Source organism: Barbus barbus (genome assembly GCF_936440315.1).
Source record: "Barbus barbus genome assembly, chromosome: 21".
NCBI classification, from domain to species: domain Eukaryota; kingdom Metazoa; phylum Chordata; class Actinopteri; order Cypriniformes; family Cyprinidae; genus Barbus; species Barbus barbus.
The window spans coordinates 19,337,163-19,365,037 of NC_136749.1; the positions used below are offsets into that span (position 1 = coordinate 19,337,163).

At 36.3% G+C, this 27,875-nt stretch overlaps 3 protein-coding genes across 9 annotated transcripts; 1 reads left to right on the plus strand and 2 right to left on the minus strand.

Annotated features, from left to right (window-relative positions):
- Positions 1–787: 787 nt before the first annotated feature.
- LOC306887010 (basic helix-loop-helix transcription factor scleraxis-like) lies at positions 788–3,490 on the plus strand (the record flags this gene model as incomplete). Its single annotated transcript, XM_079444466.1, has 2 exons — positions 788–1,351; positions 3,452–3,490. The coding sequence occupies 2 exons, from the start codon at positions 788–790 to the stop codon at positions 3,488–3,490; spliced, it is 603 nt and encodes a 200-aa protein (XP_079300592.1).
- A 10,639-nt stretch (positions 3,491–14,129) lies between these two features.
- LOC306886903 (uncharacterized protein) lies at positions 14,130–17,691 on the minus strand. The gene is made up of 11 exons (XM_079444267.1): positions 17,568–17,691; positions 17,247–17,308; positions 17,090–17,122; positions 16,907–16,966; positions 16,732–16,767; positions 16,465–16,503; positions 16,328–16,369; positions 15,926–15,970; positions 15,630–15,707; positions 14,673–15,016; positions 14,130–14,592 (listed from the first exon to the last, which is right to left on the minus strand). Exons 1-11 carry the CDS (start codon positions 17,660–17,662, stop codon positions 14,581–14,583), a joined length of 846 nt encoding a protein of 281 aa, XP_079300393.1. The 5' UTR covers positions 17,663–17,691; the 3' UTR covers positions 14,130–14,580.
- Positions 17,692–18,929: 1,238 nt separating this feature from the next.
- LOC306887088 (casein kinase II subunit alpha-like) lies at positions 18,930–27,821 on the minus strand. 7 transcript variants are annotated; one of them, XM_079444576.1, is made up of 16 exons: positions 27,599–27,821; positions 26,402–26,491; positions 26,210–26,288; positions 25,391–25,519; positions 25,056–25,167; positions 24,869–24,970; positions 24,588–24,638; positions 24,427–24,486; positions 24,124–24,207; positions 23,296–23,406; positions 23,112–23,213; positions 22,835–22,935; positions 22,183–22,331; positions 21,018–21,107; positions 20,721–20,753; positions 19,437–20,590 (listed from the first exon to the last, which is right to left on the minus strand). In XM_079444576.1, the coding sequence occupies exons 4-15, from the start codon at positions 25,489–25,491 to the stop codon at positions 20,728–20,730; spliced, it is 1,089 nt and encodes a 362-aa protein (XP_079300702.1). In that variant the 5' UTR covers positions 25,492–25,519; positions 26,210–26,288; positions 26,402–26,491; positions 27,599–27,821; the 3' UTR covers positions 19,437–20,590; positions 20,721–20,727. The 7 variants fall into 7 exon arrangements, with proteins under 7 accessions (XP_079300698.1, XP_079300700.1, XP_079300699.1 ...); XM_079444578.1 differs by having other exon boundaries at positions 26,210–26,305; positions 27,599–27,637; XM_079444577.1 differs by lacking the exon at positions 27,599–27,821 and adding an exon at positions 27,511–27,596.
- Positions 27,822–27,875: the final 54 nt, after the last annotated feature.

Genomic DNA, 27,875 nt, shown 5'->3' on the forward strand with positions numbered 1-27,875 from the left:
CCAAAGGCGAAACGATCTGGGCTAACATCCACAGACTAAACGCTTTATTTATGTTCGGATTGGATTGATTCATGAGCATCTGGCTCTGACAATTCACGTTTTTGACAAAGAGTGAGAGGGCGTAGGAAAAAAATGGAAATTTAATAGAGTGAATTGAAATTTCAGTGTGAAAGAAATAAAAAAGTAATGCACTGAAAGAAATGAACCAATCTATCAAACAGATTAATCTTCAGTGGAAGCATTTCAGGGTCAAGTTTTTAAAAAGACTAACATGGAGTGAAAGAGACAGGAGGAGAGAGAGAAGTCACCGTTTTCTCTCCTTCCTCCCACTTGCTCACTGGATTTCACATTTATGGTGGTTAAAGGGAGAGCGGACCCCAGCCACACCCCCTGACTATAAATCCAAGGCATAAGGAAACGCTCAGCTGAAATCACACGTGGAACTGAAGGATCTGGAGCTCCCAAACTCATTCACACACACACGTCTGGGAGGCGACTTGGCATGCTGTGAGCCCAAATAACCAATGACAGTGGAGAAAAGAACATTTCTTATGAATGAGTGAGTCAGAGCTGACTCGGTCAAGCATTGCTGGATTGGTTGGATCCCTAAAGCAGGACTGTTTACAGAAGCTAGTCACTTCGTATGTAGACCATAGTGTTGACTGGGGTGTACGATTAGAAATTGGGATTGAGTTCACTCCTGTGTTTGTGCAAAGTAGAACGATTCAATAGAGATTTCCACGCAAGGACAAAGAGCAAAGTCCAGGGGTCCCATAAGGTGCTGAGTATGTCTTTCACGACGGTGCGACCAACCCCAGGTCATTTCTTGTGCTCTGAGATCAGCATGCACTCCGAAGATGATGACAACGGCAGTGAGGGTTCTGGATCAGATGACAAGTCCTTCCGAATGGCCGGACACGGCTACAGTGCATTTAAGTTGGGCACTCGCAAAAAGAGGTACGGCTGTCGACCGGTAGCAGCTCCCAGTGAGCTCCGTTCTCAGATAGTCGAGATACGCCAGAGGAACACTGCAAACGCCCGAGAGCGGGATCGCACAAACAGTGTGAACACAGCATTCACCTCGCTGAGGACGCTCATACCTACCGAACCAGCTGACAGGAAGCTGTCTAAGATTGAGACACTGCGGTTGGCCTCCAGCTACATCTCGCACCTGGGGAACGTGCTGCTGGTTGGAGAGGAGTGTGGAGACGGCCAGCCTTGTCTCAAGAGCTCGGGAGCCTTGTATCATCACCTCCACAATCTTCCAAAGAGCTCGACACCAAGCCCGGATTCAGAAAACTCGCAGCCCAGACAGATCTGCACATTCTGCCTTAGTAACCAGAGACGACTGGTGAGTAGCTTGATGAAATGTAGCTGTCAAAATGTATGACAGGTTAAATAGAGATCAAATCTGACTGACATTTATAGAACAGTCAAAACTTGGAAAATTAAGTATTTAGTAATGAGTTGTTATTTTGTGACGGGTCAGAGGTCAGTGCATTATTATTGATTCATTATCATTGATATAATTGATTCAACTTTATCTGAGATAAAGTGGTAGTTCACCCCAAAAAAGTGACTCTTTCATTTACTCTCCATCATGTCATTCTAAATCTATATGACTTTCTTTCTCCTCTGAAACAGATACTTTAAAGAATATTTCATATATTTTTGTCCAAACAATAAAAATCAGTTTTTATTCTATGTACAAAAACATTTTTTCAAAATATCATCTTTTGTGTTTTACAAAAGAAAAGAAAGCCATACAGGTTTGGAATGAGGGTAACAAAATGACAACAGAATGTTCATTGTTGGGTGGACTATCTCTTTGAATGCCATTTATCATAATATTCTAGTGACTGATACAATGAAACGTCCTGAGTGTGCAATTGACAGATAAGCAGATATTTGTGCATAGCTGTTTGAGCTTACATTAGCATAATTTCTTGATGTCATCAGATCATAAATACAGATCACTTTGGCACGGAAACTTTGGCAAAACCCTTAATATGCTTGGTCTGACTTCAGCCACATTAATTAACATCTACCGCATTCTAAACGAAAGTGTTTACATGAGCCTCTGTGATGAAAACAAGCAATTCATTTGGCTCTAGACAAAACTTTCATAGAGAGGTACACAAAATGACATGAACACTCTCTGCACAGGCTGCTACGCGTCTGCTGTGTTTGTCCAGCGCACTAGAAACATCTGGTCTATTCCCCTGACAACCTGAATGTCTTCCTGCGCAGTTCACAAATGTCCTGAGTTCCACCAAAGCCTTCAACACCCTCATCATCATTACGACGGCTAATCCTGAACAGACCCTTTAAACACCACAGTTTAATGAAAACACTCCAGATTCATCCTTTCATCTAGTATTCCATATGCTATTACTGAAATAATATGGCCGTATTCGATGAGCCACAGAGGATTATTTATTTATTAATCAAAATTTCATCGGCTGCAACCAATTAATGAGAGCTGACGACTTTGTTTTATCAGCTGAAAGCACTTATTTTTTCTGTTATGAGTTAAATTTAAGATTAATTTCTCTCTCTTAGTCCATTGTTATAGATAAGTCTTTCTTAAAATATGTACACCTAAAGTCCCACAGGTATAAAGCTCAAGTACCCCTTCATAAATGCCAAACCGGAAAAATAACTAGGTATCATTTAAAAAAAAAAAGAAAGAAAAGAAAAATAATGCTTTTTAAAAAACAATAAAAAATAAATTAAGAACTACATCTAACAGGTATAAAATTAGCATCAGAATGATTAAAATAATTAAAATAAATGAATGCATTAAAATTAATTACCCCAAAAATCATGTGATTGATTTTATTTCATTGATTCTGACGACCCTAATTATTTTTAAATGCATGATTTAAATGTTTCAATAGGTAACTTTAATTAAATGTCAATTTAAATATAAATTTTAAATTTAGATATAAATTTCCTACTGACAGAGAGCTATCATAATCCCTAAAAGTTATCATTTCTATATGGATCTGATGTATTATTGAATGAACAGATTTTATGCTACTTATTCATATAGAAAAAGGGAATAAGCACCACACAAGCATGCCAAACTAGATGCCAAAGTAATGGAAAAACACACACCCAGAAGTGCCTATTGATTAATATGTACCAGGTGGATATGTGTCCAAAGATGACGTTATGGTAAGACCCCAACACTCCAAAGCGATCAGATTCCCTAAATGAGATCTATCTTTGAGATGGTCCTGATTACGGTTGAGACGTCTGAATAAATCTGACCTGTCGGTAATGACGGTCAGAGTTCAACTGCTCATCAGTGTCCTAATGTGTTTAAAAATCTAATGAGATAATTGTTTTTATGTGTCTGTAAAACGAATGGATGTACAAGATGTATAAAGACCCTTTAACCTACAAGCTAGTCATTCTCTGATCACTTTGTTTTCTTTTCTTTCAGAACAAAGACAGAGAAAGAAAAACTGCATTAAGAAGTTAATGATGAGGAGAAGAGAGAGTAAAGGAGCATTTCCATCACATCTGCCTGAAGGAGCGCGCCAGAACGTACTGAACATTTAGTGTAAATTTGCTGTAAATAAGCTGTTTATTTGAATGCAACACTTCTTAACCAAGTTACAACTTCCTGGTGGACGGTGTCATAATGGACAACTACACTGCCTTTCTGCACTTCCATATTTAGAAGCCAAAAACTGTGAATGTCAACATAACCTCTTTTTTGTTTTATATAGAGGTGATATACTTTTTATACAAAAGTGATAGGGATTATTTGTAATTTAAAAACAGCGAAAAGGGACTTGCTTGCTAACCAGCAAAGAACCTGTTTGTGTTCTTTTGGGTTTGTCTATGATACATATATTTTGTAGGCAATACACTGAACTTTATTTACAAATGTCAAAACATAGGCTTTTTTTCCTATCAGACCACATTCCTACAGTACGATCAAACATTAATGTCAAGGTGTTGTTATTCTCCAACATAATTATTATTTTTATTTATTTATGCCAATTAAAATTTCAAAATGATGTATATGCATATGTATATGATGAAAAATCTTGAGTTTGAGGGCTTAAATGAATTCAGACAGACCGTGAGAGGTCGGCAAGAGTAACTGAGAGAGAGATTGAAAGATGAACGGGAAGGGAGTCTGGTTCTGTAAGTTCAGTCTAGATGAGATCTGCAGGTAGATTGCGGTTGGCAGACGGTGTCCTCTACTTTACCTCTGACCACAAGCTCTTACTCACATTCAAACATATACACACTGGCACAGACCTTTCCAAATGTCTAATGTAAATACCTGTCCTGGGTCATCAGCATTACCCAACCTAGGATAGTGCCCTATAGTGTCTTCCAAAGACAATTAATATATCACAATTATTTGTACAGAATTTTTTCTGATGAAGTGTCACATTGCTCAAAACTTTACTTTTGGTGAAAACATACTATAAATATTTTTCTACCTAAATATTTTTTTATTTTTCTGCCAATTTGCCAAACTTCCTTGTTACATTATGATTTTTTGTTATTTTTACACTTTTATTTTTAATCAATAACCCTAGCTCTTAAAGTGACAGCAGTCATTCATGTTAATCAAGCAACAAATGAGAGAAAATCTGCTCTTGACTAAATCACTTTTATAACTTTGATAAGAAATATTTATATAATTTACACAGCGAAGAATATTCAGTATATTTATTCATTTGATTACTTTATACAATGTATGTAGCATTTCTTTTTTCTACTGTAGTTTTTTTTGTCCTATCGACCACTTGTCTTCAGTGAGCTTGAGGTTTCTTTTTAGGCTACTATTAGTTTTTTTGTGATATTGACATGAACTATGACATTTTTATGGTATCATAAAAGCCTTATTTAAAGCAAAAATAACTATATCGTGATATATATTGTTACCGCGAAATAAAACTATCGCTCACCCCTACTATATACTGAAAATGATTCCTAAATAGAGTACAAAACATTGTTATCTAAATCCAAGTAAACAGGTAATCTAAACTTTTTTAAAAATGTGATTTTCTGTAGTGATGACTGTCACTGTCCTAAAACCGTCAGAATTGTTCTCGTCTCGTCTCCTCTCAGTAAACTCTTAGTAAAGTCTCCCACACTCAGTGGATCCCTCTGTTCAGCTCAGCCACATTTCGCTCAATATAGAGTCTGTGAACTGTAACCAGTCTAGTGCTCTCAGATCATTTAACTCACCCCTTCCCTCTCCATCTGCTTCTGTTATCCAACATCAACAGCGCTTCATCATCCCCTGTGGCTGGAGACGGCACTGTAGAGACTAGCTGCTATGGCAACAGAACTGGTCCACCAATACCACTTTCTGCATGGAAACGGGTCCAATATTCATACAGTTTAACTAAGGTTAAGAGATCGAGATCTGAATGGCACAAAAATGGAGACTGTTTCTGGCTTCAAAACCGTGTTTGAGAGAGTTAAATTAAGTTGTAAATGGTATCTAGCATGGCACTTTTAGCATCATTAACAAAGGTTTGATTTTCAGCCAATCCATGAAACCATAAAATTCAAAGGTTTCATTCGACGAGAGCTGCTTTGGATAAAAGTACTGCACACTGACCTGTACGGTGGATGCCGTTGGATATTATTGTCGAAGAAAGAGTCAGACCTATAATCTAAGACATCAGAAAGGTATTAAAAACTTTCCACATATGATGAACTCCTCCAAAAATGTTACAAACAAGTATGACCTTAAAAATGATCTGAATGATTTCATACGAAGTACAATGCAAACCTTCTCTAAGTGGAATAATCTGCGCCCTAAATATGCTAACCAGCAGCACCTGCATACTGAAGAGGGAAAGGGTATGAATATCCTCAGGTCATTCCTTCGGTAATGGGCTTGGATTTGGAGTGTTTTATATGGTCCAAAAATGAAAAGCCAGGATCCTGTGACAATTCGCAATACGTGTCAATCAAAATACTTGGTCTTTTTTGGTATTTGAGTTATTGGATTTCAAACAGATTTAAAGTGCATAAAGATGTTCTTTTCTTCCATTCTGCTGTCTTTTTGGTATTAGATCTGTTTTGTTTTCTGTCAGAGTGTTTATGTATCAGTCCATATCTCAGGCTTCTGGTAAAGCTTTCACAGATCCAGCAGGGAGTCTCGTGAATACCTCAGGACGGGAAGCAGTAAAGCAACGATGGAATGACAGGTGTCCAAAGAGCCTCTCTAAAGGCCTGGTCTCGTCCCTGCAACACACACATACACACACACACACACACACACACACACACACACACACACCTACCTGTGGGAGAGAGAAAACTCCTTTTCTGTGACTTGAGTTTCTGCCAGCTCCCTCTGTGTCAACATTTCTAGTCAGAAAACACGATCCTGTCCACTTATACCTGCTTTTAGCTAATTGTTTCCTGCTGGAGAGGCTAATATTGAGCTGCTATTGTTGAAATAGGCCTGCTAATTTGCCCTCTCCTAATGCTGGGTTACACAGAAAACAGTAGAGCATGACTAATGTGGCAAGATTTCGTCAGGCTTTCTTTTTTAAAAGAGCTCTCAAGTAATCCTAATATAACTGTTTCCATGTTTGAGAAATATACGCATTACAAAATATATTTATTGCTGCCAAAGTTTAACAATTATGAAGTTTAACAATTAAAAAGCAACACAAAAAAATCTGAATGCCACTGCATTAGATACAAAAGCAAAACAAGAAGATTTTTTTTTATTTCCTTACGAAATTTACAGTAATAATTTATTATATTATTTTAAAAAAATATCCACACTGAACAAGGTTTTAACTTAACTATTATCCTTTTCAGGTAAATATTACAAGCAAACTTAAATGAGAAAACTTTATCCATTACGTCAAGTATCCAAGAACTGAACTCTAATCTTGGATTCAAGTGGTTTTCCCTCAGGTTTTAGTGTGCTCCTAAGTCTTGACTTCTGACCCCTGATATCACAGTGAGGAAGAGGATGAGGACAGTGATGGCGAAGGTCAGTGGAGACACAGGGATTTAGACTTTGCAGCTGCTTCTCTCTCCTCATTTGACTGGCCATAAGTTTTACTGCACTCCTAATCCATACACACACTTTTATGTCCAAACATGTGTTCTCAAGACCCCAGCTTTGATGCATCCTAAGGCCCTTCTCTCCTTCTATACCTCCCTCCCTCTGAATCACTCTTTCTCTCTCCATTCCATCCAAATCCTCAAGTAAGAATGTGAGTTAACAAGTTTTGATTGTAAAAGAAGCCTTGAGATCCTAAGGGCCAATCTGTCAGCTCCCTGTGGCTCACCACAGAGCCATTGGCTTCATAGCAGACCCTGAAAAAAGCAAAGGAAGAGAGTGAGAGAGAGAACGACAGAGAGACAGAAAGGGAAAGGTGGTATTACCCAGTCCCGGTAGCTCAAAATCAAGACTTGGTGTACTTTGTCCTGTTCAATTGGGTCTAGAGTTTAATACTGGAAAAATCTTCCTTTGCTGTCAATCAAATGCTTTAATAAAAACAAAGTATAACATTGTGGTCTTGCTCACTCTCTCTCTGCCCCTGGGAGAGTGGAAATGCGAGGGGTGCCTGCGGAACTGTGAAAATCCCTCCTTTTATTGCCACCAGCCTGCAATGGGTTTGCAAAATTGGGTTTGCGGAGGGGCCCATCTGTTGGACATTAAGCAGCCACCTGGAGCTTTAGCCAATCATGAAATTAAACATGAGTATTAAAGAAAAATGAAAAATCTCCACTCCCAGACATGTGGGTCACACAGTCTTTGCCGCGTTTAATCAAATTTCCGACAAGAAGCAAAGGCTTAGTTCACAAGTTTGTCATCCACCACCCCACCAGTAAAACCACTCCTGCTTTTCCAGGTTTTAAAAGAATAAGTAAAAGCTGGTATATATGAATATTAGCCTAAACTGGTTTTTGAAGCACACTAAACAAAACTAATTTTCTTATTGAGTGATTCTGTTCCAATAGGATTATCTAAACTTTCTTAACAAGAACATTTACTTGAAAAGCCTTTGAATTACATCATATTTTTTTCTGAAACAGTATTTTATGTCATTTAGGTTCTCAGAATAATTTATCCTTTTTATAAGATGTTTATATATTTTTATGCCTGAAAACAAGACATAAAAATATATAGATTGTAGATGCAGAATCAGAATTAGAATCAGCAGCATAGAGGCTGTTTTTATGGACTGGTTTCAAAGACATAAAATTTAGTCCTTGGCTAAGGTGCATTCTCAGAGCAGAAACACATTAATAACATTTAAGTACATAACTAATCGTAAACTTTTCAAAAACCAGACACATTTTTCTCGAAACATATATCTAAATGATGCACTAAATAGAAACAAAGCTATGAACCTGATTCTTGACAGTCTTCTTTTTTTAATTATGTAACATATTTTGTTGAATAACAGCTACTTTGAATTAAGAGAGTTGGAATTTTGTACAGAACAATTAATTGAGTGTTTCTTCTACTTTTGGCCATGTGAACCTGTCTAGATTTGTGCATGCAATATCTTTATGGTTTATCATTTCACTCTTTGTATTTTATGATGTCTTTTCATGTTTTAAGATTTAAAGTCATCATCAAAAAAATCTATACATACATAGACAATTTACAAAATAGCAAAAATACAAATATATATGAAGGTATGGAAAACCATTTCAATGACAATTATAATATGATGTTCACTAAAGAAAGAAAACTCAATAAAAAGTTAGTTGTTAATTGTAATTAAAATCAACACCTGGGACATCAAAGAGGCTGTATAGTTAAAAAAACACCCAATTCCAATAAAGCACAAAGGAATTGAACTTAACAGTAGAGCAAAAAGTCAGCAAATATTCCTGAAGCTCTGAGCCGAGACGTTGGGTTGGAAAATGAACCAGACATAAAGATACTGATCAGATCTTTCAATGAGCTACATTAAAGTTTCGAATAAGGATTCTGGGAGTTATTTCTTGACATTCCCTCAACCCACAAGACCCCCTATACCCCCTTCACACACACTCATTTCATCCATGATTTAATATCTGGAAATTGCTGATTTTACTCCGACAGGCTCTGAATAACATGTTTTTGTGTGAAGGCTCTCTGCGAGGTGCTGGAATCGGATGAAATTAGTCTCTCTCCTCTTCCTTCTCCTCTTTCTCCCTCTGCATCTCCTTCCCATTCCTTGATCCGCCTGGAAAAGCCATTGCAGAATAAAACCCCACTTCCTCCCGCAGAGGCTGTAGCCAGACATGGAGCGGTCACACATGTTCCCCCTCACTCCACATAGATGGAAACAGCTCTCCATGGTGAACATACACGCATATTTGCACACACGCCTAATCTGGTGTGTGGTTCGGCGTTGGGACTGAGGACAAATTGCCTTGGGGGCCGCAGGGGGTTTCTGGACCCATAGCCGGAAGATTTCAGGGGTTTGAAAAGAACCAGACTCATTGGCAGATGGTCAGCTATCCAGCAGTCATCATGTGACAGCAACTCAAACGAGGCTTCAGTCATTATTGCAAACTCGAGATTTGGTTTTGTCTGTAACAAAGCAAAGATGTAATCGAGACACTGTTGGATGACCAATAAACCCATCAGCTTTGTCAGCATTTACGTCTTGCTCATAGCATTTCATGTTTCAGCAGTGTCTCATTATTCGTGTAGGTCTTTCAAAATGCATAGAAAAAAATCTTTTTGATGTAGTATCTATAGTATATTTATCCATCCAAAGTGGTCACTTCATGGTTTCGTAAACAGAGCCAACTGGCTGATCTCTAGGTATGTATAAATTTGGAACATTAAACATTCGACATGCAGTTACCAGTTCTCCAATGAAACGTTGAATCAAACAGATTCCTGGGTCGTGTATACACATTCCGTATTTACATTAAATATAATATAACGCAAAATAACACGAACACTTAGAATATCCACGTGGCACAATTGAATAGACAAAAAGGAAATATTGAGTAGAGCAACTTACATTTTAGACACAACATTCCCACAGTTACTTTGTCTATTTTCAATGAAAATATATCCAAATCTAGGAACCGCATCAGAATCATCAGTCGCCTTTCTTCAAGCAACACATGTTTGTGGCGTTTCTGAATGAATCAGTGTTTGAACAAATCGTTTGAGTGAATGATTCAACTCACACCAAAAGTCACCTGTTCACCATCTACTGGTGCAATGTATAAGATATTGAAACAATCTACAGATTTGTCAAAGTTGGTCACTAAATAAGGTGAATGAGCAAAATGTACAGTATCTGTTGTGATTTTTTTATGGCTATTTAGGTGTCGTGCTAATCAGGAAGGGTAAGAAGCTTTGAGTTCTGTGAATAGGTGCAACCTATAATGAGCTAAATTTAAGTACAATAATTTTTTTCTTTGTCTTTCTGTCTATTTTAAATTGAGAAGCCAACTGAAAAAAAGACTGTGGTATAGGCCTGGAGAAAAAGAGAATGATTTAAAAAAATAAAAAAAAAACAGTAGACAACCACAACCAACAGGGTACTTAGAGTGATTTTGGTTAAATGGAAAAACGGTGAGTTGTGTCTCAGAGGGATTTAAATATGTTCCCACAATTTTCCAATTTTGTGTATCAAGCTGAAATATGACACACAAACTCAGATTGACTTATTTTATTAGAAGCTTAAATATATTCAACATCAAACCACACAGACAGCATTCAGGTCAGTGTATCCAGCATGGCCTGAGACCAGCTGGATGTGCTGATGGTGCTCGGTGAAGCACTTGGTTTTACAGGGCTCAAGTCCCAGGACAGAACCTCCATAAATGAGGAATCTGAAGAATGTGGAGCACCGTGCTTGGTGTTCTTAGACAGGATTGACAACTTTGACCCATAAAAAACCCAAGTCTTTTTTAAAGGCTATTTTTGGTCTATAAAGATTGATTACTTGTGAATCGTCTGCTGTCTTGGGTGTACTGTATAGCTTTACATATAAAATGCCTGTGCATTGCACACATATTCACACAAGACACTGGAGCTGCACTGTGTTGTCCCAAAGGCTTCATCCAAGTGATAGATCTTTCTGGAGATGTTAAATATCTCTAGATTTAATGCACACAAGATGTGTGACGGGTCAACATCCTTTTCATGAGAAGTATCATAGTATTGGAAGGTAGAATCTGAGACTGTGAATGTTTAAATAATTATCTTAATGTCAAAAAGTGACAGATTTACATCACTGTACAATCTGCTGATGTCCATTGTTTGTGTCATGTTGACAGGCTTTGATGTGTCAGATCGGTTGCCCCTTGTCACCATCCACACGTGGGAACTATTGCTGTAAAACCGAACGAGATGAAAACAGAGTATGACTCCTAAAACTGGGTGATTGCCATTGAGTACTAGATCTGTTCAACATTGTTACAAGGTCTGTAATAATTTTAAAAGATGCTTTAAAGGGTTCAATACGAGTTAAACTCAGCTGACAGCATTTGTGGCATAATGTGGTATAAATACCACAAAAACTATTTTGACTTGTTCCTCTTTCTCATTAAAGTCGTGACGTATTGTCAAGTATGATGACCCATACTCGAAATTGGTGCTCTGCGTTTAACCCATCCAAGTGCACACACACAGCAGTGAGTAGTGAACAAATGCACACACACACACACACACACACACCCGGAGCAGTGGGCAGCCATGCTGCGGCGCCCAGGGAGCAGTTGGGGGTTCGGTGCCTTGCTCAAGGGCACCTCAGTCGTGGTATCGAGGGTGGAGAGAGCGCTAACCTTTCGATTACGAGACCGACTCTCTAACCATTAGGCCACGACTTCCCCTAAATTAAAAGAGAAGAAACCAAATCGAGGTTGCAGTGAGGCACCTGCAATGAAAGCGAAAAGGGCCAATTTTTGGAAGATTTCAAAGCATACTCTCCTAAAGGGCTACTCCACCCCAAAATGAAAATTTGGTCATTAATCACTTACCCTCATGTCGTTCCAAATCCATAAATGCTTCGTTCGTCTTCTGAACATTCTGAATATTTCTGATGCATTCTGACAGCTCTCACACCCTCCCATAAACAGCAATGTAAAATTGTTCTTCTATGGCATCACTGAGAAAACCCTTTTTTGAAACCTTTATTTTTAAAAGTCTAAATGTGAAGCTTAAAATTTTAGAAAAACATACGAATTTTACTACATTCTTCTGTTAAAACTTGTATTATTTGAGCAGTAAATTTGTTGTTCGTCGTTTTAGAGTTTAACATAAAAAATTGATGCAGTCAATTCAGTAAATTTCACACTTAATTGCAACTGAAAAATGCTGTAAATTTCACATACAATTACCAAAACACAAGTAAAACATTGGATTAAACATGAAATTTAGAAAAACTGAAATAGTATTTTCTTGTAAAACCTACTTCAATAATCTTTGTTCTATTTACTGCTTCGAAAAATCCTTTTTTACAGTGTAGCTATTGACATGGCATTGAAGCACTAAATTATAAGCATTTTTTGCATCACTTTTTAGCACTCATAAACACAAACTTAATGTTTATATCTTGTGGCTGCACTATTGAAATGAGTATGGGTGAGTATTTTTATGGTTACGGATTGGCCACTTTCACTTACAGTTGCCTCGCTTGTAACCCTGAATGTGGTGTTTTTTTGTTTTTTCTTTCCAAAATAAAAGTAAGGACAAATTGAATCAGCTTTGTGCCACATTGTAAGGTTGACTGAGCTTAACTAGATTTTTTTTTCCAAATAAAAGGAGTGACAAGTTGAATCAACACAAAGTGCAGGAGACTGAGCTTAACTTGATTTTGACCACTTTAATGCTTTTCATAACAGCCTGGTAAGAAGTTTTGTTTCATATGATCTATGTCTCTCATTCAACAGGATTGGTTGTAATTTGATGGTCTTTTTGCAGACGAATGTGTCTTCAGTAACCTCCAATATTGCCGTGTGGAGATCGATAGGCCTGCTGGACCAGCCGCGCAGCTGTGAGTGGAGTTGTTTTTTCACAGTTGCTTTGAGTGAGAATCTCTTGTAAATCTCCTTAGACATGCTGACATCTCTGTCACGATTACGAGTAAGAAAAAGACTCTCCGAGGTCTGGTAGAGTTGATGAAGCCTGCCATAGTGGAGAGACTGCATGATTTATGACCCCAACAGGACGCCATCGAGGCAACGGTACCTGCAGCCCCTCTCATACAGTCAGTTGGACACTGATTGTGAAAACCCACCAAAATCAACACCGTAGGACAAATAAGCACCCGCGGGGATGAGATCTATATGATAAATGGAGAAGAGAACGGGATCTGTCTGATAAACGGATAGGAAAGGTGGATCTGGTCGACGTATTAGACACACTCATCACAATCGCGTCTATAGAGCTGCGAGCTGTCTTGTCATAGCTGATAAATACCCTCAATTTGTCTGTCTAAAGCTACATGCTGAGGGATTTAATCATTTAGCTGTGTTAAATCAATGATAGACTAACGGCAAGCCATTCTGTGCGAGCTGGGACTAAATTTAGCAGAAAAAGCACCGTTCCTAACCTCTGACCTGAAAAAAACCATTTAAATCTTTTAAAATACTGTCAGTGGGACACAAATCAGTTCAGTGGAATGAATGGAACATTAGTGCCATTAACTGCATATGGAGGACGTTTAAGGGCATTTAAACAAGGTGTACTATGTAGTAAATATAGGTACTTAGGGAGAACAATGGTAAAGTGGGACACTTTTGGTAGTGTAGCTTTTCCTTGCACTTTCTAATGCCGTATTATCTGACATTACACTTTAATGTTACAAACTATACAAAATACTAAATACTGGGGAAAAACTAAATAAAAAAAATAAATGGACAGACATGACGAATCATTAAATTATTATTATTATTATTATTATTATTAAATAAAATTCTTAAATTATTATTAAAAATATTATAATAATTATTATTTCCTATTATTAATGATATTACTATTAATATTATAATTAGCATTTGGACATTTTAGAAAAAAACTAACACTTCAGTCTGTGCTAATAATAATTTATTTTTATTTATTTATTTTGCAAAATGTGTCTTAAGTTAAGGAGGCTGTTTTATAATAATTTATATATTTTTTAATCTTAAAGATCATAAAACATAAAACCGATTAATAATGGTTTATTTATGCAAGTCCAACAAACAAACCAAGAAAAAGTTATTAGTTCAAATGGACATTAAAATCACACTGTCAAAATTAAAAAACAAAAACAAAAAAACAAGTAGACAAAACTAACTCTACAGCAGAACCGCCGCATGATATTCTCTGCTGTTGTCTCTGTCCAAAAGTTCACTGTTCACTCTTTCTGGCCTTTCTAAATCCAGCTGTGCTCTTGGGTTGTTGGATGCTCGTATTCTCTTAGTGGGACATATTTTCCTCAGCTGGTTCTGATAGCTCATTGTGTCCTTTTGAATCTTCTGGTCCACATTAGGGGCATCCAGACTGTTGTTCTCTTCTATGGGATGTTCAACAGATGTTTTCAGTGCATCCTGGGATCCGATCAGCCAGTTCCCTGCTGTCGTCCAGTGTGTCCTGGTTAGCAGCATAGTTCAGCTTCACTTTGATTCCTGCATAATATTTAATAAAAGTCTCATTAGCAGTGTTTGTCTGATTAATTATTGGTGAAAAGGTTTTATAGTGGACTAACCTGAGATATTCCTCGACCACCACCACGTTCTTCACTGTCAGCATACAGGTCTGGTCTATCCAGGGTGTCCACAAACTCTGGGCTGTCTAAATCCACTGCTCTTTTGCGGCCCTCCTGCTGGTATTTATCAGTATCATGCGGTTTACCGTTCTGGTCTATGAGGTTCATTCTACCGGCAAAACTCTGAATTATGGGATCCATCTCTTTCATAAAGTCCAGATTTTGTCTGCCTGTGTCTGTGACCACAGAGTTGTGTTTTTCTAACATCATCTGGGTCCTTGGAAGTCGGTAACTCCCGTTCTCCTCAGGTCTGTCCATTTCCTGACTACTAATGTCCTCCATCACTGCACAGAATTGTAAGATGATATTTTCAGTCAAGAAAATATATACCAAATTTATTTAGTGAGCCAAAACATGACTTATTTACAGACCTTGTGAAATTACAATTTGAGTTTTATAGCTTTTAGTCTGTGTCTGTTAACTTTAAGACCATAAATACTCCTAAAAGTTGACAATTCACTTCTACTGTTGAAAGGTTTCTTTCAATGTTTTTTTTTAAAATACGTATCTTTAAAAGTCTGCATTTATTTGATTAAATATTATTTCAGTTTAAAATAACTGTTTTATTTTAACATTTTAAAATGCTGATATATTTTAACATGCTGATTTGGTGCATAATAAATAAAAACAGATCCTTTGATGAATAGAATAAAAAGTTAAAAAGTTAAAAAGAACTGAATTTATTTACCATAGAAATCTTTTGCAACATTATAAATGCATTTACTGTTATTTTGGGTCAGTTCCATGCATCCTTGCTGAATAAAAAAAAAATTATTTAAAGTAAATCAAATAAAACAAAATAACATAAACTGACCCCAAACTTAGTGTATTTAAATACTTAAATATTTGTTTAAACAATAGCAGATTTGATCACATATACAGTATAAAACTACATACCCGTTGCTTCATCTATATGTTTGTTTGAGCCCTCAGTCAGGTCTGTGTTCATGTCACTCCTGTCCATACTCATACTCTCTATATTAACACACAACATCAGTGACAAAGCATACAAGATAAAAGTAAAAAAAAAAAAAAAAAAATTATATATATATATATATATATATATATATATATATATATATATATATATATATATATATATATATATATATATTTTTTTTTTTTTTTTTTTTTTTTTTTTTAATGGGAACAAACAATTTATTTCAATAATCACATTAAATCCAGCAGTATACCTGTGAGTGCTGTTCTCAGCTGTAAAATCTTGTCGCCGTCACCTTCTGAAGCAAGCAGTATATTGAATTAGTTACATGCCTCTAGACCAGGGGTGTCCAAACTCGGTCCTGGAGGGCCGGTGTCCTGCAGAGTTTAGCTCCAACTCAGTTAAACACACCTGAAGCAGCTAATCAAGCTCTTACTAGGCATACTAGAAACTTCCATGCAGGTGTGTTGAGGCAAGTTGGAGCTAAACTCTGCAGTACACCGGCACACCAGGACCGAGTTTGGGCAGCCCTGCTCTAGACAAAATGTGATTGTATTTTACAGGCTGGAATGTTTCTGTCAAATAACTTTCAAATGGCAATAATCATCTAACAGCTTGCATGCAGAAGTATAATGAATATAATACAGGTCTCTACCTCTGCCGTCTTCAGTCGATGTTCTGTCAGCTAATCTGCTGTCTGTTTAAAAGGTAAATGAAGAAATAATAAATATCTAAACAATATATACTATAAGTTTTAGCTTTATTTTTCATGTGTTTTACTTGATTGATCACCTGAGTTGCTACTCTCAGTTGATCTCGCTTCAGCAACATCTAACGAAAGATAAATTAGAGAGAGTAGACAAAATAATATTCAGACATCAGCCTTTTGTTAATTTACCTGCAAGATCTACCAGATTTGGTTTGGGTGTTGTATTGGAAAAGTCTAAATTAATTAAAGCAACTTTTTAGACATGAATTTTTAAAGCAATATATCCAAAGTGCAAACACATATGTTTTGATAAAAAAATAAATAAAATCATAAGAAATATTAAAACATACCAACAGAGTTTACAACAATTTCTGGGGCTTTACATTCTGTATAATAGAGAGAAGTGTCACGTTAAATAATATTAAATAAATAACGTCCCGTTAAGGACTGTCAGGAATTTCTTAAATCATAAACATACAGGTCTGAATATTACATCAGTTTTTCCAACACTGCATAATCACTGACCTGCAGTCGGATCTGTCAGATGTACAGGATCCAGAATCTTCTCTGTTGCTAGATCCGTTTCTAAGGAAATAGCGCTCCTGAGTTCAGAAACCAACAACCAATAGCACAGCAGACCATTTTCAGAACAAATAATGAATGTAACAAGTGTAAAATTATTCCTTTAGCAGGAAAAAAAATGCTCACCCTTCAAAAAACGTAACAAATCTTCACTTCCTTCTAACATATAGAGTGAAACGTGTCATTATGAATTATGTTTTCAAAGCAAATATATAATTGGGCTAAACAATCTTAATTAGAATACAATATCGTCTAAAAACTAAACAAATAAAATGAAGTTTACCTCTCATAGCTGCTGAATGTACAGCATTTATAAAGACTAGAACAGTCAGGCAGATGTTGATCCTGAGCCAGGAGGGAGACCGAAAGGGAAAATTACATTTTCCAAATGTCGATGAAAATGAAACAAACACACATTTAATATTGTCAAGCTGTCTCTCTCATTGTGCAATATCATTCATTTTACACCAGCACTCATAAAACAGTCCTACATATTTGAAAACTAGTAACACGGATCTTGTATTTTAGTGTGGAAAATCCTAACTAAACGTATCACAGCAAAATAAATCCAAATAAAAGGAAAGAGAGTAGTTTGGTAACTTACAGCTTCATGTTGAGTGCCGATGTCCTTCTGAAGGGCTCGTGTCTCATTTGTGGCTTTATACAAGTGCAGGCTGCTGATCTGGACAATAGGGTCATAGATGACCCCTTACAGGGACACTGGAGATGAGGCCTGAGAAACCAGCAGAGACCTGTTTTACTCTGAATGGCAGGAGTGTTTTATAATAATAAGGGGATGCATGGCTGAATTCACCCCATGGCATTTCCTTTCCTTCACAGAGATCCACTGAAGGATTTTGTTTGTTCCATTGTGAAGAAAAAGGAAACCATTAGATTAAAGGCTTCCATCCATCATTTACCTTATACGTTTCTCAAAAGTGCTTTTAATGTAATACTTTATAAATAAAAAAGCATCACATCAGAATTGATCTCTACAATGAGGATAATAATGTTTAGGATGAATACAGGTAAAGTAAGACACTTTCTTATAATTTGGTATTAAATGGTATTTGTTTAAATGACATAGGCTACCCACCACACAATATGATTTAATATGCTAATAATAAAGGAAGGAGTATTTAAAATTACAATCAGAAATGCTGCTTCAAACACAAATAGATAAAAAGAAATCTAAATTTTCTCAGGACTTACCAGCTGTTTAGACACTTTTAATGTAGAGACCCTTTTAAACAGAACAAAATTTAATTGGAAATGTAATTAAATAAAACATAACACATGGTTTAAGCTTCTAAGAATAATGATTACATTTCAGTATCCAACTTTATCTCCAATTAGGAACGCTTTCAAACAAAACTACTAAATATTCTGTAAGAACTTCTGTAACAATCCCCATTTGTTGAGATGGCATTAAAAATAGCTTTAAAATAAAAACAACTCTCTGAAATGTCCACTAGATGGCAGAAAAAGCTCAAGAAAGGAGGTCTTGGACTACGCCACAAACGAGCAGAAGCCTTTGCTCCAAGCGCTATTACACATACTGGCCTTTATGCATGTCTATTTGATTATTAATTCGTTTTATTTGTAGTCAGTTTACTTTATTTTTAGATTGTTGCGAAACCGCACAAAATAAGGTTTTAAATTATTTACACCATCGCAATTTTTGATAAGTTTGCAAACATAAAAAAAAAAAAAAAAATCACGAAGCATAAAATAATTAGCTCGAGGATTGGGTTTAGCACTACCTCTTACAAGAAAAAAAAAAACGCTTTTTGAGAATATTTGTCTTTTTGTGTGCGACAATACTGGCTAATAACAGTAACTGTTCTTATGTTTTGTGAGAAATTGTTTGAATCTGAGGATTAGGAAAAACTCGAGAACTGCAAAAATTTAAACGAAAAATTAAACCTAGTTTTCAACGACAGCCAACAACTGGTTTCTTTTTTTTATTGAATTCCATATAAATGTGAGTGAGGTAGCCTCTGTTTTTCCACCTGACTTCAAACATACCATTCACTGTATTAGAGAGGCTGCATTAACCACAGCGGAATAAAGCAAGTGACATGGTCTTTTTACTTAAACAATATATTTTCTCTTTTAAATGATTTATAAAAGAAAAAAAAAAAATCTCTGCAAAAGTATCTATCGTAAACTTTAAATGAATGAATTTACAATACAGTAAGATATTTAGATGTGAACTAGTCACACTGAACACAGACAGAGGACAAACATGAGTTCAGCCTCCACTACAGAGCTAGTCTTCAACATCTGGTTATTTCACTACTAGACAAGACCAAAAGTAAGAACAATTTAAGAAACAATTAAGGTATTAAAGATTCAGTTTGTCTAGACAAAAAGCTTTGGGAGTGACAAACAGTCCACATAATATTCTTGTTTGTTCTTCAATCAGCCCAACAAAAGGCAAACCACAGTAAAACACATGCAATGCTAAATTGATATTTCACCTGTTTAATTGATTTAATCGTGGGGTAGAAAGAAATGTGTATTTCACTGAAAAAGAAAAATTACAAAAATTCTTCATAGTATCAAACAAATGTCTGAAACTTCTTAAAAACAAAAAAGACAATTCCACTCATGCGTACACACTCACACAGAACTGAAGGTAACACAAAAATTGGCATATTATTGATTGTGTTACTCAGTAATTGGTACAAGTCCTTGAACAGCAACGAGTGAGTTTAAAAAGATCCGGGACCAAATCCAATCAACCTGCAATATACACAGAACCAGCACAGCTGAAACAAGAGCTTCCATTGGTAAAAGAATGCTTTGTTACACAATGATCCAACACAAATCAGAACTGTCGTTTTGATTGGATCTTGCCTTCAGTCCAAATGCAGAGCTGAAACATGATTCCAACATCAAATCTGCGTTGTCTTGTCCCCATAATATTCTTCAAAAAAGGAACAAATCACTCCTTATCTGCATTTATACTCAGAAAGGTTCAATATATGACAAGGTTTTGTGAACTTTGTGTCCAAGGCTCGTTGTAAAAACAGGCTAAAATACCAGGTCCAACAAAACTTAAGTCTCCCAAAAAACAATTAAAAATAAGTCGGTGAGTGAAATGGTTTGAGCACGAGAACGCTAGAGGGACATATAAAATAAATTTTATTATCCTTCTTCAGGTGGACATTTAAGTGTTTTTCTAAACAGTCACGGCGAGTGAAAGTTCACACCCGTTTGCTTTTCTAACTCACACAGACAGGTGCAAAAAACATCATGGGTTTCTTTGAGTTCACAAACTCCTAAACAACAACTGAGAAGAAAAACAATAAAACTGTAACTTAACATTAGTTCTGTGTTATTTGCAACATCACAAAAATATCCACAAATGAAAATCAATGCCCCCCCACCCCCTCACCACTGATTCACAATTCCAAGCAGGCCCACAGAAGAGAGAGAGAGAGAGACGGATCGAGGGATGTGAGAAAGAGAAGGGGGTTGTTGGGGCAGGTGGTGTTCAGGGCTGGGCTCCAGCGGCAGTGGGCACTTGTGTGGCCATTGTGTTTGGGACAGGGATGACTGGCGCGCCGGCGCTGATGTTGGTGATGTTGGGCTGTGTGCTCGGAGTCATAGAGGTGATGCCTGCAGTGTGAAAGCCACCGACACGTTTAACCTAGTGCATGTTGAAACCTGAGTATTTCTCTTAATTACAGCAAATGCTTTTTAACCATAAGACTCAAGTTTCACCCAATGAACATGGTCATTTACTCACCCTCATATCATTTCAAAATGGTAAGACGTTCTTCTGTGGAACAAATATGATACTTTGAAAAAATGCTTGTTTTTGTCCATATAATGAAAGCCAGTGGGGTCCATTATTGTTCTGGACTCCACTGACCAGCACTGTATGGAGGGGTAAAAGATGATACATCCTTCAAAATATCATCATTTGCATTCTGCAGAATAAATCAGTCAGGTTTGCAGTGACACGAGGGTGAGCACATGACAATGTTCATTTTTAGGCAATAAAACTGAGATGAAGTACTGAAGAGAAAGGTAAACCGTTTACCTGCCATCAAGCTAGAAGAGCTGACAGGTGTGGAACTAGCAGCCATTCCTGCAGCTGGCGCTCCTCTGCCCTGGTCTTTAACTATAGGATCTATATAGAAGAACATCAAATACATGATCTCAAATATGACAAATTATGACATGAAGTGTCCATCAATTCCATCTGAAGCCAGTTTATACAGTTACATTGAAATGTACTAACCCAGGGCTCAACAATAAGCATAGCCTTGTCCTAGTGAGATCCTTTCTAGTGTTTGCCTATTGCATTTTATAGCCATTATATCTTTTAATGTTGTTGATCATTTACTTGTGAAAGTTTCACTGAAATGTTATTAAAGTAAGACAGAAGTAACATTACCTAGCTGGTTGACAGATAGTTGTTAAACTTGTTATAATGACATCATAAAATACATTGAGACGAACAAACAAATCAATAATATAACTGCAATACAGCAATGTTAACACAGATTAGGTTTAGAATTTATAACCGTTTAAAAGTTCAATTATAGCTTTATCAATCATAGCTAGGGTTACCATTTCTTCTGGATCAAATGTGACCATGGACCACTAAACCAGTCATAAGGGTAATTTTTTTTTTTTTTTTAAATTGAGGTTTATACATCATCTGAAAGCTGAATACACAAGTTTTCCATTAATGTATGGATGGTTTGGATAAAACGATATTTGGAGATTGAGATACGACTATTTGAAAATCTTGAATCGCAGGGTGAAGAAAAAAAAAAAAAAAAAAAAACCTTGCCTTTAAAGTTGTCCAAATTAAGTTCTTAGCAATGCATATTACTAATAAAAAAATAAGTTATATACTTACAGTAGGAAATTTACAAAATCTCTTCATGGAACATGATCTTTAGTTAACATCTTAATGATTTTTGGCATAAAAATCAATTTTGACACATACAATGTATTGTTGGCTATTGCTACTAATTTAACCTTGCTACTTGACTGTGCGACTGGTTTTGCATCCAGGGTCACAAACAGCTTTAAAAAAAAATGCATCAAGTGATCTGAGACCTTGCAGGGTCCATTATTCACTATATGCTCAATGTGTACAATTTATTCAACCGTGTATAAAAGAACACGCATGCAAGACTGTACATTAAATTAGAGACTGGAAATGCATTCACAAGTTTTCAGGAGGAACTCACAGAAGTAAGGGTGGTCCATGGCCTCGCGGGCCGTCAGTCGGGCCTGGTGGTCATAACGTAGCAGCTTATCCAGAAAATCCAAAGCCTCGGTACTGACCAGGTGCTGATTCTCACTGTGCACAAACCGTTCCCATCTCTTCCGGGAGTGTCTGGGTGAACAAGTGAAAGATGTTAAAAATGGTACAAACATGACTACACACAGAACTATGAAGTTAATTTTAAATGTTTTAAAATAGAATAATTCTTAGGGCTGTGCAATTAATTGAATTAGATCATCATGCGCATCTCATCAGTAAAGCCGGTTTCTTGATTCGTAGTTAATCGCCATCACCTGTTTTCAGATGGAGCAGCAATTACTACACAGAGCCATAGTTCACTGACAAGCTAGGCAATATCGCGTTCATAATCGAAGGTGATTCGTCTGCGATTACGAATGCGATACTGCCTAGCTTGTCAGTGAATTATGGCTCTGTGTAGTAATTGCCGCTCCATCTGAAAACAGGTGATGGCGATTAACTACCAATCACTGAATCGGCTTTACTGACGAGATGCGCATGAGAAATCGAATTCGATTAATTGCACCGCCATAATACTTTTAATCAACTTGATAAATAATCTGTCTATGCTGATCAACAGTTTATTAAAGTCATACCTGCCCAAAATGTCATTAAAGCGTGGGTCCAGCTCAATGTTATATTTGTCAATGTAATCATACAGGTCCTCGGTACCCAGTACCTTTGCAATCCGAACCAACTAGAAAAAAAATTAAAATCACATCAAAAACTAAATTCAACAGACATATACCCAGCATATTAAAAGCACCAAGCAAATATTTTTTCTATTAAATTCATGAGTTGAATGACTGAACATCCCTGCCATTTGTTTTTAACAAGTTTGTTCATGCTAAAAATCAAAAAATAATGTTTGACCTGGTCATAGTTGTCATGTCCATGGAAAAATGGTTCCTTCCTGAAGATCATACTGGCCAGCATGCATCCAAGACTCCACATATCCAGACTGTAGTCATACATCTAGATACAGGCCAAAACATTTTTTACTGAACTGAAATTGAAATTGTTCAAAAATTAAACTCCTGAATTTTAGGACACTAACCTGATAGTCCACAAGTAGTTCAGGGCCTTTAAAATATCGGGAAGCCACACGTACATTGTACTCCTGGTTTGGGTGGTAAAACTCAGCCAAGCCCCAATCAATCAAACGAAGCTTTAAAAAGTAAAATGGAAATTCAACAAATCAAAATTAAAAGGAAAATGAGGTAATTTTATTCAGCAAGGATTTACCTTTTAATAAAAAAACTCAATAAAAAAAAAATAAAAAAACAAAAATCACTGAAAATATTAAGCAGCATGACTGTTTTTAACACTGATAAGAAAAAAAAATTAAAAACAAATTAAAAAACAAATCACTGAAAATATTAAGCAGCATGACTGTTTTTAACACTGATAAGAAAAAAAAATTAAATAAAAACAAATCACTGAAAATATTAAGCAGCATGACTGTTTTTAACACTGATAAGAAAAAAAAAATTAAAAACAAATTAAAAAACAAATCACTGAAAATATTAAGCAGCATGACTGTTTTTAACACTGATAAGAAAAAAAAAATTAAAAACAAATTAAAAAACAAATCACTGAAAATATTAAGCAGCATGACTGTTTTTAACACTGATAAGAAAAAAAAATTAAATAAAAACAAATTAAAAAACAAATCACTGAAAATATTAAGCAGCATGACTGTTTTTAACACTGATAAGAAAAAAAAAAAAAAAAAAATTACTTGAGCATCAAATAAACAGAATAATTTGTGAAGGATTATGTGACACTAAAGACTAGAGTAATGGCTGCAGAACATTCAGCTTTGCCATCACAGAAATAAACACATAATCCTCAGTGTTGGGTAAACTTTTAACTTGGCCAATACCTTTCTATGCTCATGGTCAATCATGACATTGTGTGGCTTTACGTCTCTGTGCATTATTCCCATACTGTGGCAGTAGTCGAGAGCCTGGGGACAAGAAGAGCGGAGATATGAATTAGATTCAAAATCAATTTGAGCAGAGCGCTTGGGCACTGCTGAAACTTTCTAACCTAAACTATGTGCAAAACAAACCATTTTGCCACTGCAAAATAAGCCAGACAGACATTGGATGGTTTTGTTCCATGATGTCGCTTTATAAAAGACCCACTTTTAATTATTTATTTATATTTTTAGTAATCATCTTACCTTAAGAATTTCATACATGTAGAAGCGGATGTCATAGTCTGATAAAGTTTGATACAGTTGCTGTGAAGACAAAGATACAGTTTACGACATCAAATTAAACAAATAAATTCTCTATGGAGGGGGCGTAAAAAAAAAACAAAACAAAAAAAAACATCTCTAACCTTGAAGTCAGTGTTGTTAACATGCTCAAAAACCAGCACTGGTGTTCGGGACTGTACATTGAAAATAAAGCAGAATGGGTTTTAAACATGATGGCACACAAACAAACTCACACATATATACACTTTGCCAATGCATCAAGGTTCCAAGAAAATAAACAAAACCTGCAAGTCATTAATAAAACGAAGGAAAAAAAAAAAAAGGAAAAAAAAAAAACAACAACTTTGTCTTGAAGTTAGGAAGACAATGGAACGTAAGCAGCCCAATATTTTCATAAACATACCACAGGATCCTTTATGATGTCTAAAAGCGTTATGATGTTGGGGCCTCCTCTCAAGTTCTCCAGAATTTTTATTTCTCGTTTAATTTTCTTCTTTTTCACTGGCTGAAAACAAAACAAAAAAAACAAGCATAAACTGACATATCTCCAATCAAATCTTCTATATATGAATGCAAAGATCCAAATATACCTTGAGAATTTTGACGACTACTTTCTCATTGTTAGTGATGTTTATGGCTTCAAACACTTCACTGTATTTTCCCCGGCCAAGCTTTCGCACTAACTGATAGTCATCCTGATTTCTGCAGAATACAAACATATAGAATACAATGCGAGTTTAACACAATGAACGCATTAAATTTACCATGCATGTCAGAATAAGTAATAAGCAACACATTTGATCTAAGCCCCTGAAAGAAAACAACAAAGAAACTATCCACAGGGATAATGCTGCATAATTAGAGGTCAAATTGGCTATTTATAGTGCATGTAATTTAAAGGTGCTAAAAATTCAAGAGAACGCACCCCCAGTCCACCACATGGGATTCATAGTCCCAGTACTCTCTGGGTCGCTGTGTGTTTACATCAGGGTAAACTCGAGAGCGACTTGGGACAGGGCCAGACATATTCTACACAAGGTATTCCCTGAAACACCTGGAAAGACAACAAAATACAGTACTGAAAGATTGCAGGACGACCAAAAAGATGTTTTACAAATCTAACAGTGTTGACTAGAACAGTAAATAAAAACTATGAATTGTATGATCTAGACAAGAGGTTTTCAAAATGGGGTAAAAAAGTTAAATAAATTAAATAAAAAATGTAAGTTTATTGAAAAAAAAAAAAAAGATAAAAGTAAACAATTAAGAATGATAAAAATAAGTAAATAAATTAGCAGATAAACAGATCTAAAAGCACAGTACTATAATGAATTTAAAAAAATAATGTAACTTAACAGGTACCAATTTTTTCCAATTAATACTGACAATATATTTTTACAGTATAAATTAAGTTTTTACAAAAAGGAACCATATAAACGTCTTTGAAATTTTAGAATGATAATATTTTGCGGGTCAGTATCATCTAAATCAGGGGTGCCCAACCCTGTTCCCGGCGATCGACTGTCCTGCAAAGTTTGGCTCCAACTCTAATCAAACACACCTGCCTTCCTTAATTAGACCTTAATTAGTTGCTTCAGGTGTGTTTGATTAGAGTTGGAGCTAAACTTTGCAGGACAGTCGATCGCCAGGAACAGGGTTGGGCACCCCTGATCTAAAACATTGAAAACCCCAGGTCTACATTAACTTCATAAAGCTCATAAATATACTTGTACAGGTTATTTACCTTGGAGGTTTCCTCCAAGCAGCAAGTGAAGGGTGGAGCTGATGAAGGCAGATGTGATGACTTTATGGTGGAGCATAGGCTACAAAATAAATAAGCCTGTTAAGACAACAGATAAATCAAGCAAACTCAAAAAGTAAACCACTTTAATTTGAAATGTAATATTTTTCCAGAAGTGCCACATGAACAACACACCTGATTGTAATTTGAATGAAAGAGGACATCCAGGAGCTTATTCGGGAGACACAGCAATCCTATAAGTCATTCCTCATGGCCCACCAGATGCTGGAAAACACAAGGATGCTATAAACTTTACAGACACAGCTGTGCAACATCAGCCGGAGTATCAAAGTACTGATTTACGGGCCAACGTCCATTAATAACCAACCAGGTCACTGTACTACCATATAGTCATTAGACTAACAAATTGCTGTTCGTGACAAGCCGTGTGATCTTCCTGAATTAATTACTAATTATTAGAACTACATAAATGAGCTTAATTAAAACAGGGGTGGGAGAGAAACACACCACAAACACACGAAACACAAAACAATGCCTAACTAGGGATGATATTTAAGCACTATATAACCTCCATTATAACTAGGAGAACTAGTTCATTTTCCCTTAAATCAATATCTTGTTTTGAGCCACAGGCCTTGTGACATAGCCAAAGAAACCGGTCAAGCACAATGGACAGCTTTTCTACATTCCCAACTTCATCCACATACAATCCACATTAATTACAAACATGTCATATAAACAAACACAGGATTTCTCAGAATCGTATTATCAGCTTCCAAAACAGCTTTTAGTTAGCCAGCTAACCGCTAACTAGCATAGCGTTTGCCACACCTAAGTCACTTCCAAAACATTTTCATTTAGCTAATTTACCCTCCAAGTTTTGTACATTGTAAAACACATTATATACGCATAAACTAGTCGCTACATGAACACAGGGCTAAATATCTTAACGTTTTACCGCAGAAACGCCGCTAGCCGAACGTGGCGCGACACGCCACATCAAAGCTAACGCCGCTAGCTACATTCGCACAAAAGATTAAACAAATTTACACAACAAAAACCAATCCATATTCATAAGAATTATAAAACATACACGACGTTGACATTTGTGTTTACTCGGATCTGGAATCAAATGGTCCATTTATGTGTTTTCATACAGAATACGCGACGGGTTTAATGGTTAGCAAATAACGTTAGCACTGACACACTCTAACTGTGTCGCCAGCAAATAACATGATATGTATTCACATAAGCTAATATGTATTAGTAGCGTAGTGCCTTACGTGTGTGTCCTTATCTGAAAGAAATATTAAAAAGTCAAGTCATGTAGGAATACAAGTATCAGTAGGTCGTAAATGCACACTGCATTACCTCTCGGCGTCTCCTGGTAGACAATATGGCGGATGCAGCACTGGAGAAAGGCTGCGTATCAATACCTAACGAGCTGCTCGAAAAAAACGTTCGGAACGCGCATGTGATGTCTTATTAGATGATTACTACGTAGACGCTGACTAGGTTTTCAGACACGACCAGAAAGAGAGAACGCGCAGACACACAGACAGACCGGTTTCCATATGTTGCATATACATTGTGTAAGTGTGTTTATCTGTACACCAATGTCTTGAATTGAATGTCTATACAGACAGAT